At 42.6% G+C, this 19,296-nt stretch overlaps 1 protein-coding gene across 1 annotated transcript in view; it reads left to right on the top strand.

Moving 5' to 3' along the window:
• Window positions 1-18,928, top strand: part of LOC120053050 (rho GTPase-activating protein 10-like) — a 63,893-nt gene extending 44,965 nt beyond the window's left edge. Inside the window, exons 18-22 of the mRNA XM_039000301.1 lie at window positions 716-875; window positions 3,322-3,451; window positions 6,244-6,391; window positions 14,700-14,800; window positions 16,582-18,928. Coding sequence (XP_038856229.1) covers window positions 716-875; window positions 3,322-3,451; window positions 6,244-6,391; window positions 14,700-14,800; window positions 16,582-16,670 — 628 coding nt within the window. The 3' untranslated portion in view covers window positions 16,671-18,928. The remainder of the gene's footprint in view (window positions 1-715; window positions 876-3,321; window positions 3,452-6,243; window positions 6,392-14,699; window positions 14,801-16,581) is intronic.
• Window positions 18,929-19,296: the final 368 nt, after the last annotated feature.

The raw sequence follows: 19,296 nt of genomic DNA, 5'->3' as shown, positions 1-19,296 counted from the left end.
GCAACACCTCACAATGCCTCTCCCACGTGACCTACTTGTTGTGTGTATGTACTGACGTATATGGAACTGAGATGCGCCCGCACACACTATTGTTTTTAAATGTATGTTAATTGTCTTATCTAATGTCTTTTTCGTTGTGTGCAGGAACCCAGTAAGACTAGCTTTGGCAATTGGCTAATGGGAATCCAAAAAAATCTACTCTCTGCAGTTTTTGGCAACTCTTCAGTCGTTCTAAAGTCAAGCAAGAATTCCTCCCCTAGAAAAAACAACCCAATTTAGCGTCCACTTACTGTGAATCGGCTGAAAGGCAACTGGAAAAAGTTCTGTTTGTAGTGAGGAAAAGTTTAGGAGAGGTCGTCAATGTTCAAGAACAATCTATGGAGTGGTGATGAACTGGGTAATGTCAGTCAGAACTCTAGCTAACACCTATGAGGCCAAGCCAGAGATGCTGTTCTAGACACCTCTGACTGACATAACAAGGTGGTAGCAACACCTTCCTTCCTTGGCAAACTGTCAGACAGATGTTAGTAAGCTAACAGACATGGAGTAATAAGATCTTCAAAGCGAATTAGAATTTTCTAGCTGAATTCTTTATAGTATACAGGCCTTCTAAATTGTATGTATCCCCCTATGTAAAACATTTTAAACGTCAGGGAAAAGCACTCAATTGTCTATGAATTCATGAATTGTAATCCTCCCTGGTCTCCCCATGCAGTGTGGCGGCCCACAGTAAGTTGAACCTGATGACGGTGGCCAACCTGGGTGTGGTGTTTGGTCCCACCCTGATGAGACCCCAGGAGGATACTGTGGCTGCCATCATGGACCTCAAGTTCCAGAACATTGTGGTGGAGATCCTCATCGAGCAACACGATAAGGTAACCGCTGGATTCTTCTCTTGAACGAAACAGACGTCCGAACGCACTCCTGAGCAGTGGTGTAATGTACTTACAACAAACTACTTAAGTACTTTTACTTATCTGTACTTTACTATTTATATTTGACACCTTTTACTTCATTACATTCCTTAAGAAAAGAATGTACTTTTTTACTCCATACATTTCCCTGACACACAAAAGTACTCGTTACATTTTGAAAGCTTAGCAGGACAGAAAAATGGTCTAATTCACGCACTTATCAAGAACATCTTTATGTCATCCATACTGCCTCTGCCAGATCAGACTCACCAAACACATGTTTCATTTGTAAATTCTGTTGGAGTGTGCTCCTGCATATCCATAATTTGAAAAAAGAGAATTTAAAAGAAAATGATGCTGTCTGATTTGCTTAATATAAGGAATTTGAATACTTAAGTTACTTAAGTATATTTTAACAATTACATTTACTTTTGATACTTAAGTATATTTAATACCAAAATACTTTTATGTAAGTAGTATTTTACAGGGTGACTGTTACTTGATTTTAAAAAATAAATAATTTAAGGTTCGTTACTTTTACTCAAGTATGACAATTGGGTGCTTTTTCCACCACTGCTCCTGAGCTTGTCCCCCTGACCACAGTAACATCTATAGACCCATCCTCTAATATTGTTCCTCAAAGCTGCAACCAGAGGAAAGCTTGTCTAAAACCCACTGCTAAACGCACTGCTGAGACTTTTCTCCAGTGCTGGCAATGGGATTTTGAGGACATTGCTCTGAGTGACATTTTAGGCAATATATAAGCATTTTCTCATTTGTGATATTCTTCACATTTTATGAGTACAGTAAAACTTATTGGAATCCCTGTTTGTCTTGGGCTTGGGCTCTGAGACAAATGAAACTGTAAAGCAGCTTATTGATAAGAAGCATTATAGTTTTTATCTATGTGTTTTACATAATGTAGAGATGATCACTTTGAGCTGACTACAGTACCTGGCTGACATCATTCCATCTGCCCAGCGGTTGACTTACAAAGCAGGGATTCTCACTTTGCTCCTTTTTGTGCTTAAAAACAATATCCAGTATGTCATGGTACTCTTGATAAGGTCCTTTGCCTAACCTACAGGGTTTAAGTCCCATTTTGGGCCATGCTACGACAGAACTGTAATCTGCTTTTAATGTAAATAGTCATCTGCCTACATCTAGAGGGGCTCAATTCCCAGAGTGAAAACAGAAAGGGTTGAGATCCGTATGTGCTAAGTCTTCTGGCCAGCTATAAGATGCCAAGAGTACCCCTGAACTCTGAAACATGAATTGCCCATGGATTGCTCGTCAATTTCGAGCTCTATTTCTAATAGTCCAAATAATTGAAAGCGCTCAACCTTCAACCACCAAGCAATTAAAGTTTTGGTGAGGAGACACTTCCATATAGATAATGTTCCAGAACTTCACCATACACGCCACAAGGTGATGGAAGACTTGGTGTCAGAGCCAGAATGTAATACCATTGGAAGCTTTAAGAAAAGTAAAGTGCTGAGCTGCGAGACGAGAGGTGAGGGAGTTTTGCAGCCAGACAGACATTAGCTTTCCTCTCAGGCCCAGCGCCTCCCTCCCCTTCTCTATCCCTCCCCTCTCTCCTTCTCGCCAGACTGTTGATACCCCCAGATGCTAGCAGACAGTGTTTTACATTCACATCCATCTGCAGAGATGGGAGGGGGGGAGAGTGCTGAAACTCTGCTGCTCTCAACCATATCAGATTTCTCTCACTGTATCGTACTTTTTTCTCCCAACTTTCTTTTACTTACTTTTTCTCTCGCGCTCTCCCCTCCCTCCTCCTCTGTGATCCTCTCTGCCTAATTTCTTTCAACTCCACATCTGAAGTTAGCGGATGTGTTTACATACAGACTATGCAAACAAGCTGTACAGTGAGCCGCCTCCAGTCCAGACCTACTGCCCGTCAGTGGGTCAGCAGCTCCTAGCCACCTCTGGCTCCTGTTCATTAGGTACTAAACGGAGCTAAAACCGAGTTTGTCCAATGAAAACAGTCATATTTGTTTTCTATTGCAAAATGTGGGTGCCCTAATAAACATGCTGCTTTCAGCAGATTCCATAGACTGGATTTGGTCTTCTTAGTGTTTCGGGTCTGAGTTTATATTAACCCTGATGTAAGTTGCAAAGGAAGATCCAATGTGTTTTCTTAGTACGCAATAAGTGAGCAAAGAGCATCTCAACTGTCCCTTGAGATACCCATGCTAAAGTGCTTTGCTATCTGACTTGCGTCAAATATGTGAGCTCTTCAAAACACACATTTTACTAAGGTCAAATGAGGACATGCCTCTGCTCAATATGCTCCATCTTTGCTTTGAGGGAGTAGTTAACCAAAATGTGTTTATGCGCACACAGTATCCCCCGCCACTCACACACACGCTTACTCTTCTTGTTTCAGATCTTTGGAGATGTCCCAGGTGCGTCTTCCCCAGGGCTCTCCGCCCCCACCAGGCAGTCCAAGAAACTGTCTGTTCGACAGAACCGACCCCTTGCCGTCTATAACCCAAAGACAGTGGACCTGCAGACAGGTAAGAGACAGAGCCCTAACGTTACAACCTTAGCCAGGCTTGCTGAAAGGTTGAGTTGGAATGAGGGACCCCTACTCTCATGACAAGTATTTGACTCAACGATCCCAGTGACGGTTCCTGTACTATATAAAGCAGTCATGAAGCTAGTGTTGCGCTTTTGTAAACCTGCACAATAGCTTTATAGATCATCACTAATATAAAGGGGACAGCTGTACCACTACTGTACCAGTCCTCTCCTCCCACACTGCTCTACCAGGAGAGCCTGGTGAGTTGACCTGCTGCCCTGCTGCCCTACTGTAAACCCCAGATCCCCAGCCCCCATCAGATCCTCCTCCTGGAACATGACCTAAAGGAGGCCTAATCTGTTTCAGACTGACTCCACTCCCTTCATATTGCTCCAGGCTTTTACCATTGGTGTTTTTAATATCTGGGATGAAATATATATATATAATCCTCTCTTTAACCATATTGTGTTCTGAGTCTGTGGATGATGTATTTAAAGTGTTGTCTAACTACCTGGCGGAGAACGTTTAATTCTTAAATGTATATGTGGGCAAATATACCCAGTAGATATGGACGACTACGTTGAAGGCTGCGTCCGCACCTAGATTTTGTATCCATGGAAAACTGATGAGCCAAGGGCTTTTTTTTCTATTGGGCTGATAATGTTAAAGGACAACAGAACTGATAGACAAATCTATGGATGCCATAATTTTTACATATGCAACTTGTGTGTTAAGTTGAAATTAGTTAAACATTTGAAGGTCTACAATGGACAGTGAGGGAGATATGTTTCTCATCCATTTTCACCCGTCTTTGTGTGGCTTCAGCCCCTTGAAAGGGAAGTGTGTTAACACACTTGCAATGGGGCAACTGTCCAACGGGTATTGGATTTCTGAGGACACTGCAGTTTGGAGTGCCAGGAATATCATATTTTCCTGGATCAAATCATTCACGAACAAGTTTTGTTTTATACCTTACACTATTTTCTCTCTGTGATTAAAATCTTACATTTTCCCAAAACTCAGGTGAAGCGAAACAAATACTTTAACAATATGTTGACATGTTATTAAGAGAGATGACTGCCAGGGTTTGGTAGAAAATCCTGTCTCATTTGCAAGACAATGAACCAGGTACTTTGATATTTTTCATGTGCCAGTTCAAACCTGTGTTTAGCTTTTAGCATTAGCCAGGGTTGTATTTGTTAGTCATCAAATGGAAGACTACTTGAACTTGTCCAATACGAAACGCTTGTTTGCGCTTTCTGTATTAAAAAAGGTTTTGCTACAGAAGCTAGATTTCCATCCAATTGGCGACATTATCATGTGAATATTGTCAAATCTGTGTAAAACAATATGCACATTTTCCCACCCGATGTTTCTATCAAACTGACTCATTGTGCAGATTATTATGGATAAGAACAAGGTTGATTTTCTTTGTCAAACAGCATTGATCATGTCAGCAGAATATTTTTTTTTATTGGAAAGAGCATCAATCTCATCGTGCACTTTCACCACCCTGTGAAGTTCATCGTAGCTTATTTCATCTGTAGCCTGGAACTGCTTGCTTTCCCATGCCAACGTATCATCGTCTGACTCCAAGTTTACTGTGATATGATAGTTATATCAATATTTGCATTTCCACCTCCCATTCTTGCATAATTAATTTTACCGACACAAAAAGATATCACCGTGTCGAATGAACAAATTGTCTGCCAGCATTTATACAATAGTACCAGCATTTCCTTTTTCCATCAACCCGGTTGTGACTTTATTTTTTATGCGTAAGGTAATTAATCCACATAATGGCACAGGCATTGTGTACAAAGCAGATGTTACATTTTACAAGACCTCTCTGGTTTTGATTATTTGCTTCTATTTGGGCTGTGTTTTCTAGTAAAAGTAATGAAGTAAATCTGAATAGCTCATTTGGATCGTGTAAACATGGAAAATGAGTTTTTTTTTTTTTTTTTTTTACTGCAATATCCTCTTGATGCTTCTTAACTCTATACAGCTGACGGTAGTGAACGTTTTTAATAATGGTTGAAGAAAACGGGTTTAACTGATTCCAGAGGCTCTTAAACCCAGACAGTCATCCATCTTGTGCTCAGTGCAACCAACAAAGCAACAGTTGCTTTTCTCCGAAAGCTAAACGGCTTCTTGTAGTTGTGTGGACTGTTTCGATATAATCGAGGCTAGATGTCATATCATGATATATGGCTTTTTCATATGATCAATGTCATCTGATCTATAAGACCTAATGTATACGGGCCAAAAAGCGACAGTATTTTATGAACGTCCCTTTTATGATCATGATTGTCTTCGACAGAATCTGCAAACACTTTCTTCCACAGTGCAGCACTGTCAGCCATTAGCTTTTAGTGGAGTCCAGGGGGACTCTGCCTGAACATCACTCATAATCCAGAATGGCCACCCTGTTGCTTTGATCGGTGTGGTGGGAAAGGAAACGACACTTCCAAATTTAAACAAGCAACTTCCTTTAACTTTTCATTGCTGCTTAGGATCGTCTGTCCCTCTGTTTTAAAAACAGGAACTAAGAGTTGTACTGGACAGTGAACTTGGCCTTGAACCTCCTAGCGTCCCTTAGTCATGGTGATCTCCTGGTCGTCCACTGACCCATTTATTCAGCTGCTGACTTGGACATTCAGCTGCTGTAGCGGCACAGGGTCATCCACAGAGCCGCGTTTAGCCATGCTCCCCTAAATAAAGGACAAAGACCTTCTCGTCCAACAGTTTGCTCTCAATGACTAACAGCCGTACTTCTCCTCTCAGTGTCACCTGATGTCGGTTCCAACTCGGATGAGGCGTCGCTAGGCAGCAACGAGTCGATGTCGTCCCAGTCGACTGCCTCGGGGACGCCTCCGGAGAAGGCCAACCATGCTCCCCTTCTCGCCAGCCTCAGCACAGGAGACAGCCCAGGGTAAGTGGGTCTACATGGAGAAATGCCTGCGGTTAACCTCAGCATCATTCTTTTCAGATATTCTGGCAACTTCAGTTGCAAGTAATGTATCCTGATTGGCAGTGTCACTATAGGATCAGCCATTACATCTCTCCATGGCTAAAGATAAGCCTACTATTTTACCCTAACCTCTTTACAATGCTGTATCTAATACAGGTTACCAATTCTCCTGAAATAGTCATTAACTTAATCACTCTAGCTAAACTTCTTCTGAATACCTAACTTTCCCCCGAGTCACCCCCCCCCCCCCCCCCCCACTACCATCCACATTAAGATCTGTAGCCGTCTGGCTTCACCCTCTCAAATTCAGACAGTCTGGAAGAGCTGACGTGTTGCAGTGGGATTTAATGTTTTCTCTATTCACACCACTTAGTCACTGACGGGGACATTTTGGTGTTGCTGGCTCCATTCATACAGCAAACCTTCATATCTCTTTAATTGAAACTCTATCTCTGTCTCGAAACTCTTTGAACTGAATATATCGTTAGTGTCATAACCTGCCCAAGAAAATATGCGTTTTATTAGTTTTTTTATTATGTGGCACAAAGTAAATTGATGCCTTCCTCCTGTCTACCCCTTCCCAGCCTCCACGTACATATGAATATCTTTCAATTTCCTTGCTTTCTCTCTCCTCGCGCTCCTCCCCCTCGCGCTCGCTCTCCTCGTGCTCGCTCGCTCCTCCCCCGCTCGCTCTCTCCCCCCTCTATCCAACCCTTCTCTGAAGTCCTTGGTTTCTTTTAGTTGTCTCCAGCCCACAGCTTGCCTTGAATGCTGATGCGAGAGCTAATAATAATATTGGGTTAGACTGCAGATGTTGGGCTGCTCTTTGTCTCTGCACTTTCACATGTCTGCAGATTCACCTTGTGAAAAAGGTTGTTTCTCTGACTCCCTATACCCCTCGCCCACTTTCCCTCCCTTCCTCTCAGATGCTCAGAGTGCAATGAGTTCTTCTCAAGACACACGAGCTGTAAAACAACAAAATTAGCACATACTTAACTGAGGAGAAATTATTTCTCTTTGGTTTTCAACGTGTCTCTCTCGCGCTCTCTCTCTGTGTGTGCTCGTCTGTGTCGCACCTCTAGCCTTGGCTCCTAATCGCCATGGTAGACAGACGGAGCTACAGTGGGTTACATAACCAAGACTAGTTTTTTCCATGTTTTCCCACTTCGTGGCTTCGCCTCTCCTCCAGTGGAATGGAAGGAGTGACCGGGAGGGGGTCGTGAATATCGCCATTATTTGTTTGGGAGACAGGTGGCGGTGCGGCAGCCGTGTAAATTGTGTTGACTTTGGGAGATATTCTAGTTCACTCTTATAGCTCAGCTCTGACCTTTTATGAAGACTGCCGTGTGAGAGCATGGCAGGGAGCACCTTCCTGGCAGAGGTCACGGCACTGTCACTCTCCACCAAAAAAGGAGTGGGAGGTAGAATGATTGTGTACAGTAGGTAGCCTGTTTTCAGATCAATTTATGCTGCCTTGGCAATTCCTGTTTAGCTTGACAGTGACATTGACCATAGGAGTTGCCAAAACAGCACAAACAGATCTGGGACCAGGCTAGAATAACTCTACCAGCCTCAACACTGGAACGTGAAATCACTGCTGAAATTACTGCTCAATATCTGGAATTGTACATCTGTTAAGCTTTAACCTGGAAAAAATGACATTATACACAAGTTCAACTACAACTCTCTACACTCAGACACTATTTTCTGTAGATAGATTTATAATCTCTGCCAACATCAGTATCTCATCCCCCCCCCCCCCCCCCCCCAATTCACTATCTGGATATCCCCGTGGCAGTCATTTCCAGACCTGGAGAGTGAGACTAATTCTGCCTCTTCTCCTCATCTTCTTCCCCATCCCTCTGTCTTGGCGGACAGCTGTGGATCATGGAACAGGGTTTCCTGCCCACCCAGATTGAAGGCAGAGTTGTTTGTTGGTGCTTACCAGCTCAAATCAAATGTATTTGTCACATGCGCGTGTTTAGCAGATGTTATTGTGGGTGTAGCGAAATGCTTGTGTTTCTAGCGCCGACAGTACAGTAATATCTCACAGTTTCACAACATGTACCCAAAATACACATATCTAAGTAAGGAATGGATTAAGAATATATACATATGTCAGAGCGGCAGCATTGTACTAAAAGTTATATGGAACACAGTATATACATATGAGATGGGTGATGCAATATTTACACACAATTATACTATTCTAAGGTATCTTAGTCACTTCAGAGTACAGTTTATACATATGAGACCCTGCCCACCACTCCTCCAGTAATCAGTGATGTGGAAAGTCTCTCTTAGCTCAAAGAGGAGCAGTAGAAAGTCCCCCATTGGCAGACCCTACCAGGCCTGGAGGCTGTGGGGTTGAATTCCTTTCCTGCCATACGGTAATGGGAACCAGCAGTGCACCTCTTTTGTACAGTGACTGCCCCCATATCCACACGATTATTAAACTAGTGGGAGCTGAACTGGTGACCGGAGGGCTGCTAGTGTCTGATCCCAGGTATCATCTCCTGTCCGACTGCTGTGCCCTTGGGCAAAGGCTCTTAACGCCAAAGCTGCTCTTGATCCAGGGGCACTGCTCTGCTCTCAATCCAAAGGCACTGCGCTGGCTTACCCTGTGCTTCTCAACGTGCGTGTTTATTTGTGAGAGGTTTAGATGGGCAGTTGGATGCATTTCAGTTTCACAAAATGGACACAACCTAGTTATTCTATTATACTATAGGTTTATTTTAAGTATGTTTTCACTGAAAATCTAACTTCAGACATACACCGTACAAAACATTAGGAACACCTTCCTAATATTGAGTTGGGACATGAACTCTACAAGGTGTCTAAAGCATTCCACAGGGATGCTGGCCCATGTTTACTCCAATTCTTCCCACAGTTGTATCAAGTTGGCTGGATGTCCTTTGGGTGGTGGGTCATTATTGATACACACGGGAAACTGTTGAGCATGAAAAACCCAGTAGCATTGCAGTTCTTGACACACTCAAACTGGTGCGCCAGGCACCTACTACCATACCCTGTTCGGGTCCCCCTCGGGACGGTTGAGTTAACATATGCTAATTGCATTAGCCTGAGGTTGTAAGTAACAACATTTTTTCCCAGGACGTAGACATATCTGATATGGGCAGAAAGCTGCACTGTTCAATTTACAGTAGCTATTAGTGAAATAATACCATGCTATTGTTGAGGACAGTGCACAATTATGAACTTAAAGTTATTAATAAACCAATTAGGCACATTTGGGCAGTCTTGGTACAACATTTTTAAGATAAATACAATGGTTCATTGGATCAGTCTACAACTTTGCACATACAAAGCTGCCATCTTGTGGCCAAAACCAATTTGTATTGGCTGGAATAATACATTATGGCCTTTCTCTTGCATTTCAAAGATGATGGTACAAAAGACTTATGTTTTTTTATTTGTATTATCTTTTACCAGATCGAATGTGTTATTCTCCTACATACATTTCCACAACCTTCAAAGTGTTTCCTCGCAAATGGTATCAAGAATATTCATATCCTTGCTTCAGGTCCTTAGCTACAGGTAGTTAGATTTGGGGATGTCATTTTTAGGCGAAAATTTAATAAAGGGGTCCGATCCGTTAAGGGGTTAAATCTTATCTTGCCCATTCACCCTCTGAATGGCATACACATTCCATGTCTCAGTTGTCTCAAGGCTTAAAAATCTTTCTTTAACCCGTCTCCTCCCCTTCATCTACACTGATTTTATTTTATTGTAGATTTAACAAGTGACATCAATATGGAATCATAGCTTCCAACTGGATTCACCTGGTCAGTCTGTCATGGAAAGAGCAGGTATTCCTAATGTATTGGAAGTTCAGTGTATGTAATCATATTTCAATAGGAAACGCATTTTGTAAATGATTACAAACAACCGATGTGTAATTTGAGGCTCTGGTATTTTGTTTAACAAGACACCAAAACATTTATTTTCCTGTGTCTGGCTTAGTTGTTAATTTGTTTTTGGATAAATCCATTTTCCACTCCGTTCATTTGACAGGTTTCTAGGGCAACCATGTTGAATTCGTTGAATACTTTCCCAACCATTTATCCTGTAATCATTTCAGTATCTATTTACTTGACAGGTCTTTTCCAGATCTTCATAATTGCCATTTCATTAATAGCCTTCCCTTGTGTAGTAAAGTCAGCTTTTGACTGAATATTTCGATTTGAGTGTGATTTGAATCTGTTTAGTTTTTGCGTGTGTGGTGAGAAGAGTGAGTGTACCCTCGTGTACACACTAACATGCATTTGTGTGAGTTTGCCTGTTTTAGTGCCCATATACTATGTGTGGACACACCCACCTACACACATCCACTCTGCCCCCTTTCCCCCTCCATCCCCCTACCTTAGCAGTAAAGAGTGCATCTCAGCACCTACCCTCAGGTGGGTAAAGTGACAGTGCTCCTGTTCTGCTGTTGGCCCAGGCAGAGCGCCAGGCAGACAGTGTGCTGTGTGGACAGAGACTGAGGTTAATGAGTGGATTTGCTGCACTGCAGCGCTCCGTCCCCATCTCCCCCCCCCCCCCCCCCCCCCCCCCCCCAATGCTGATGTGGAGCAGCTGAGACACCAGTGGCCCCTCTCCACACACACACACACACACTGTCTGCAGAGCTATAAATCACCCACACCATCCGGCATCCACTGCACAGACTGAACCTGACTAGAACCTGATGGAGGGAGAGGTTGGAGGGGGGACAGATGGAGGAGAGAGGCCATGTCTACACTTGAGTTAATGCAGTTTTCGTGTTCTGATCGTGGAATTCCGAACACGTCATGCATCTACACCTACATTTTAAATGTGTCCAGATTCCATTTTCCCGCTATATTAAAATGCCAGTATGCATTCTACAAACCTTGGAATACTAGCCAGCTAACCTCTGTAGCAAGCAAAGCTAAATGGATTGCAAACGGGTTAGACTAACCCTAGCCAAACAATTTTTTTTCTCTTCGAAATGTAAGCTAGCTGGCTAGCATTTGAGTCCAGCAAACACGTTCCTCACACGCTAGGAACGTATTTCCGCCGACTTTATAATGAAAGGTTGACTCTGTCCCAAAACACACGTTTTCTGGAGACTTGTGGGAGGAGTGCTGATGACGTGATTGCGTCCAGACTGAGGAGAAATCCACACACAATGCAGCCCTGACCACCTCCTGAAGTGGTCAGACAGATCTGAACACAATCACACCACAATTAGACTTTTGTGCATCGAGACCCGTCTATTCAATGCGGTCTTCGTATTCTGATAGCAGAAGTCATGGCCAGAGAGCGGTAGGGACAATGTATCCTCATTCCCATCCCACCTGTAACCCCTGCCCCCCAGGCCCTCCCAAGCTGTTCCCTGTAATTGTATTTTAGTGTCTCTATGGGAGCAGCGGCTAGAAGCAATTTACTCATTACGCTGTATTAGCATGGGCCCCGGGCAGGCAGGGAAGGAGGGAGGCTTGACGCTGGCTGTCCCCCTCAGCCCCACTGTGCCCTGGCTGGCCCTGCTCCGTCTCTGGAGGTTAAAGTAGACGCAGAGAGCATAAAAGAGTGCAGAGACACACTCTCTGCCCCCTCCGTCCCCCTACTTTAGCAGTAAAGAGCGTATGGCACAATGCGACATCTTTACTAGTAATGGTTAATAGGATTGGTATAACTGTTTTAGGGTGAATGGTCATGTCTATAGGGTGTGTCTCCTCCTTATATCCCTTTAGTGAACAGATGTTGTAATGGGCTGTGACCTCCCAGGTAGTTTATAGAGGTCAGTTGAATTAGTGGGGAAGTGGAGGCTTTACTGTTAAGGGAATTGTTTTCCCCTCCAGTTACACTGTGTTCAGGCTAAAGGACCTCTAGTAATGGCTCTCTAGAACATTCTCTAACTTTCTAAGTTGGTGATAGTGGTTCTTTTTTTCTTTTTCTTTTTTTTAGTGTCTGTCCTGAGAACAGTGGAAGTTGTTCCTAGTGGAAAAAGATAATTTATGGCTCTAAAGAATGGGTAAATCGCATGTACTTTGTTCTTTTATACCATTGGACTAATCCATACGTCAAATATCAGTAAAATAAGTGGTTAAAATGTAGGACAATGATTTTCAAAAATATTCAAACAGTTCATCATAAAGTGAGGACAGCTGTGAACTATCCCAGATTTGAATAATTATGCACCTGCTCTCAATGTTTTATTCATAGGTTGTGCCGCTCATCTCTGTTCCTCTCTCTGTATGTTTTCCTGTCTAAATCTGCTCTTCCCAGCATTCTGCAATCAGCATGTTAAAGGCTGTTGAATTGTCTTGAGATGGTGTGGTAGTCAGACAGGGGGGGTCAAGGGCATTATCAAAGAAACAGCCAGTGTTAATTCAGCCCCAATATGAGACTAATGTTTTTTTAGATGATCTGATGAATTGTCAATTGTTTTTGTGATGACCCTTGATTCTGTTTCCTGCTGTTCTTCACAAAGGGCCAAAATGTCTCTGCTTTTGTTTTGCTCTTTCCTTTTTGAAACACCACTGATTTTGTCCTTTTTAAAATTATCTCACATGAATAAACTTGTGTAGAATTTTCTAAATGTGCCCTTCACTACAGAATTGTATTTACAAAAACGGTACAAACAAAGGTAATTAGAACAAAACCTGAGTTTCTGTAAGCCTTGCCAAGGCTGTGTGGAATATTAATTGGCTGCGTGTGAAAGTAGCTAGCTGTTAAGTGTGGTGCTCTTCCCAGCTTCTACTCTCTGCCACACACTGTCCCCTGCTGAAATCCCCTCTGGCTTTACCCCCACAGCTCAAGGGCACTAGCCATCAAAACCTCACACTCTACCTCTCACTCCTGACAATTGAGGTCATTTTGCAAGGCTCTGGCAGTGCTCCTCCTGCTCAAAGGCGGAGGTGGCGGTCCTGCTGCTGGGTTGTTGCCCTCCTACGGCCTCCTCCACGTCTCCTGATGTACTGGCCTGTCTCCTGGTAGCGCCTCCATGCTCTGGACACTACGCTGACAGACACAGCAAACCTTCTTGCCACAGCTCGCATTGATGTGCCATCCTGGATGAGCTGCACTACCTGAGCCACTTGTGTGGGTTGTAGACTCCGTCTCATGCTACCACTAGAGTGAGAGCACCGCCAGCATTCAAAAGTGACCAAAACATCAGCCAGGAAGCATAGGAACTGAGAAGTGGTCTGTGGTCACCACCTGCAGAATCACTCCTTTATTGAGGGTGTCTTGCTAATTGCCTATAATTTCCACCTTTTGTCTATTCCATTTGCACAACAGCATGTGAAATTTATTGTCAATCAGTGTTGCTTCCTAAGTGGACAGTTTGATTTCACAGAAGTGTGATTGACTTGGAGTTACATTGTGTTGTTTAAGTGTTCCCTTTATTTTTTTGAGCAGTGTATATACAAAAGGCCTGTTCCTCCAGATGCAGTCCTGTAAGAATACCCTCTATTCAAAAGAACAAATCCCAAAGTGCAGGTGAAGATTGTTGCGGTGACAACTCGGCATCCGCAAAAGATTTTCAGTTTGAATAGATGTTGTGTTTTGGTCTCCAGCGCTCTCCAACATTGTTGTTGTAGCAGAGTGTAGGTATATGAAATATTTATCAGGGTATGAGGTATTGAAGGCTGAGTTTTCTACATAGTTCTCAACTGGCAGCAGGCTTTACTATTTGCAAAGGGGGCAAAACAACAACAAAAACCTTGCCGAATAAAACACGTTGTTTTGTCAATGCCAGAAAAGCATCTTCTCTAACCTTTGCAGGGCTATGCATGCATATAGTTTCGTAGACAACCCTTTTACCTCACATTCACTTTAAGAATGTAGCCTCAGTGTCTGTCTAACCACTACGGGTAGAATTTTTCATAAAACCGTGCCAGGAGAGGAACTCAGGAATTCCATTCGGCTGTTCTGTTTGTGTAGAAACCTGCTTTAGAATTGCCCCGCTCTTTATCTCAGTAGAACCATAGTGGTTGTCTATCGCTGTGGCCTGACGCATGTCTGCAGTCTGAGATGCATGCACACGGACCCTGTGTCTCAGATGGGGACGGTGGTGTGTGGACTCGCTCGCCAGGTTCAGATAGCGGCCAGACAACAGTCCTCTTGGTTCGCGCCAGCCCCTGAGATACCCGTAGTCCTTTTGCTCATTTTCTCCCTGCTGTTTCAGTACTGATCACCTAGCCCAGATTGGACCGTGAAGTAATCCTCTGATCTCCCTCTCTCCCAAAGCCCCGCCAGCTCACTGATTGTCTTCATTTTTCAGTGTCACCGGTGGAGGCGGCAAGAGAGCCATGGCAGTGTACCCGTGCGAGGCCGAGCACGAATCTGAGTTATCCTTCCAGGTCGGAGCAATATTCAGCGCCGGTAAGTGTTATTGCTCCGACAACGGTCGCTCACTCCGAAATCTCAAAGAACCGTGAGGGAACCGGTAACAGGACAGCCCAATCTGATCTTGAATCAGACTGAGTGATGGATGGAGGGGATAGAGGGAGAGAGGAGGGGTAGAGATTGACTCCAGTCCATCTGAAAGGGGACTTGACAGAACTCTAGTCAGTCAAGGGAAATGGACTTGACACACGAGTCTTTACAACAAGAGGATATGTAATTATGTCCTTGATAAGATACAATGCGTCCGTGGCTGGGTATTACCAGCCAATTATCATTGAGGGCTTACTCAAGTATGCATATGGGCTGGGGTTCCTGAAGATGCAAGACACTTGCCTAGCTACCCATCCATATGCCTCTTGCCAAACTGATGTTTCTTCTCCACGATGAGTCTGGATTTGCCCTATGATTTCTAGAATGCGAACACATTCTGACCGTTCTGATTGGTCCCAGTAACCAATGGGTTGGGCCAGAGCCAGCCTCCATGATGACTTTATCAATTTTGATTTGTTAGAGATTGAATCGCTGATTTAGTTTGTTTTGTACAACTCCCCTCAATGACTTCTAGGATGTCAGATTCAGACTGAATGTATATAGCAATTTAATAGAGCAGAGAAATTCAATTCGGGGTGAGTGGTCAGGCAAGGGAGACACTACTAATAAAATACTATCTGGTATGGGGTTGTTTTCCAATTGAGTTTAACTGAGGTGTTTGTAATTCTGACGGAAAATATAAAATGTACGCCCTCGTGCCAAATGTTTTTGAAAAATATGATTCACTGTCTCGTATTGAGAATACAACAATCTCAAAGGCACACAGTCAGTTGGCAGTACATGGGTCGACAAATGAAAGAACCCTTGTCAAAAGAAGTGTTACAGTATGAGGGAAAATATGGCCAATCTCTTGACTAGAGACCTATATTGACTTGCGCATACCTAACCAAACATGGTCGAAACCTATTTTATCAATAATAGTTAATGGCACAGCTTAATTTAATATCATCTTGTTTTTTCCATCTCATAAGAAATCGTATCACATGAAATAATATACACCACAAGCAAGGGAGCCAAATATCACGTAGTATAAACATTTTAGAGAGATGGGTTAGAAAATACTAAAGTTATGAATCAACATCTCAGCCCATTTCACTTTAGTCAAATATACAGAGTTTGGGTAGGAATCCATTGGTGCTGTATTTTGCTGCCAATTTACCTCCGACTATCATCTCGTATTCAGTCTGAAGATGGTCCGGCACCATGGGAAGACCAACTTAAACGTTTTCAAACATTTTGCAATACAGAACTAAAATGAAGAATTCTGATTGGAGAAGTCCATCCCTGTATGTCTGTTTTTAATCCATTTAGTGCCTAATTAACATGTCCCTGTTCTCTGAAAAGCTTCTCTATGCCAAATATGTTTTATACAGCCTACAATGATACCCTCTTGAGTCATTCTCCCAGCAAATTGGGTACATTACCTGAATGGACAAAATGAGGATGACATGGCACAGGGACATTGCCACCACTTTCTGTATTTCCAGAGCACAAAGTTTATTTATTTCCACCACAATTTCATTGTTTGCAGAGATGATGGTTGTGTTTATATACTCTATCTATGCCAACTATAAAATGTCAACTATAAAGCTCTGAGCAAAACTTTCTCTCACTGACACAGCCATCTGTTTTCTAACACTGATGAAATGCAGTGTGTTTACTCCTATCTCACCCTGTCCCCTGGTACCTTCTGTTCCCATCTGCAGTGGCACTTTCCAGGGAACCTGGCTGGCTGGAAGGAGAGCTGGAGGGGAAGAAAGGCCTCATCCCTGAAAACTATGTGGAGATGCTGTAGTCCAGAACCTTAGACCTTAGCCTGTACACTCTGTGGAAGACGAGCCTTGTCCCAGAGCTGTTTGTGCTGTATACTTTTATATGGTCATAGTCATTACCAAACATACCAAACCGTGGAAGTTTGCTATACAGCAAAACATTGTTGGGAAGACCGCACAAACAGATTTTGGACCAGGCTAGTGGAAGAGGGGTCTCGTCATCCCTGACAATCTACGTCTAGATGCTGTATGCCAAACCCAAGGGTCGCCTGGCCTGCCATCTATCGCTGTATCTCGCCCAACTGTCACCTTATACATGGTATCCATGAAGTCGATGTTGACACTCCCATTCTCAAATTCATACTTTTTCTTATGCCTTCAACTCTCACGTTCCCTGCCCGGCGACTACTATGCGTTCAACTTTAATGCAGAATAATAATAAATACCCCCCAGCAATGATGTACAATCATTATCTTGGATATAGGAAAGAAAGTAACATTTTAAGGTGCCTTACAACACCAAGACATAGTTGACATGTATTTACTGAACGGGTATGTTTGGAAAATGCTAAAGAGTTGTGTTCCGTGAAGAATGTCTGGAATACTCTTCAAGAGGTGCTTTGGTATATTATGATTTATTTAATTGGCACATTGCTAGCATTTATTTTTTTTACCACAATTAGCTTTTATCTTTTTAAAAAGTATGGTATCCACTGTTGTGACTGATTGTACAATTACATGCCATAGAGGCAGTCGTATTGGAATGGTTCTCCTTTGATCAAACCATAGAAATATAATTACTAGAACGGTTCTTGTATGTCTAGGGTACAGACACTTCCTCTGCATACTTGTTGACCTAGACATTCAATGATGTCCGAACTTAGACTAGTTATCGGGTCGTTTCCACTTCAAAAAGCACAAGGAGGAGTTCGACACCCACCATCTCAGATTGTGCTGAAATCGTTTCTGTAGTTACAAACAGATTAGCGTTCCTGAAATATTTTGTTGAAATATATAATTTGATCTAAGAATTTAAGATAATTGATTGCACCCAAATTGGCCATTTAAAAATAATAGGATTTAAATCATCTTCCTTAAATATAGTAACATAATTTGACCATAATTCTTCCTACCAATGAGTAAGACATGAGGAATCCAATAGCTACCCACATACCCCTCACACTCCTCCCCAATTGCACCCCAACAACCAGTATCAGTTCTGTCTAGCAAGTAGTATGGAGCTGCGGCCTTGGAGTATTGCAACTTCATCCTATGTAATGTGTTTCCTTTGAATCTGGTGCCCCCCCCCCCCGTTCAGAGATATTAAACATTTGAAGTCGCTGGCATTACCATAAATTAGTTTGAGTACCAGGTTTTGCCTACTATATGCCGCTCTTCCTGCTACTGCCACACCCTTTTATCCATGTTGCTGGTCTCTTGTGTTTATTAATTAACATGTATGGCAATTTTGTGACCCAATTTACTTTTGCAACTTTGGGTAGAAAAACCAATAGCTTTTGCTCAAGATGAAACTAAATTGTGGCCATCCTCATTCAAACCAGTCCTCCATGAAAGCAATTCAGGTTCTTCTCTTAGGCTTAATCTGTGTCCAGGAAACAGCCCCTCTGTGTGGTTTATTCCCTTTAAAAAAGGTTTGGATTAGTTTGACCATTCCTGGTGAATAAACATACCATTAGGCTACAGCAGTTCTAATGGTTTCAATGTTATGCTCTTCAATGGGAAAAGTCCCAAACACTTACTAAAGTATTTTGCAAAGGTGTTGGGTTTAATGGTACAAGTTGCTAATCACACAACATATATGTTTTCAAACAATTGTATTAAGAAACCACTGCCATGCAATAGTTTATAATTTTGTTCGGGTTTTTGTCACATTTTAGTCACTAACCCATTTCAAAGTTTTGGGCTTGTAGGAAAAGTTTTCATGAGAATTGCACCATAGGTGTTGCCCACTCAGAGCTGTCATTTGTTGGGTTTAATCATTAGGCTGCTAAGACAAAGAAACTGAATTGCTTTCATGGACTGTCTTGACTTGTGAGGATGACCACACAATTTGTTTTCATTATGAGCAAAAGCTATTGATTTTCTACCCAAAGTTGCAAAGAAAATGTTGTGATTCGTTTAATAAACATGAGACCAGCAACATTTACAAAGCGGTGTGTCAGTAGTAGGAACAGCAACATCAAGTTGACAACCTGGTACTTTCAGACTAATATTTGGTAAATAATACAAGTGATTTCAAATGGCAAATTTCTCTGAACGGGGGGGGGGGGGGGGGGGGACTCTGATTCAGAGGGAATACATTACATAGAATGAAGAAGCAATGCTCCATACTACTTGATAGACAGAAATGCTACTGTATAATTACCATTGGTGTGGGGGGTCCATGGGTGGCTTTGGATCATTTTATTGGATTCCTCATGTCTTGCTCAATGATAGGAAAACCTTTGGTCCAAATCGGATGTTGGGTACTATATTGATTGACTGTGAATCTTGTAAATTAGAAGGGCCAATTTGGGTGCGATCAATTAGCCTAATTTCTCAGATCAAATAAAATGTCAACAAAATTGCAGGAATGCTAATCTTATGTTTCAAAATACAGAAATGGCTTGCTGAAAGGACATGGAATGAG

Source organism: Salvelinus namaycush, chromosome 8 (genome assembly GCF_016432855.1).
Source record: "Salvelinus namaycush isolate Seneca chromosome 8, SaNama_1.0, whole genome shotgun sequence".
Classification (NCBI taxonomy): domain Eukaryota; kingdom Metazoa; phylum Chordata; class Actinopteri; order Salmoniformes; family Salmonidae; genus Salvelinus; species Salvelinus namaycush.
The sequence above is the reverse complement of the archived record's forward strand: the minus strand, read 5'-3'. Positions and strand labels throughout refer to the sequence as shown.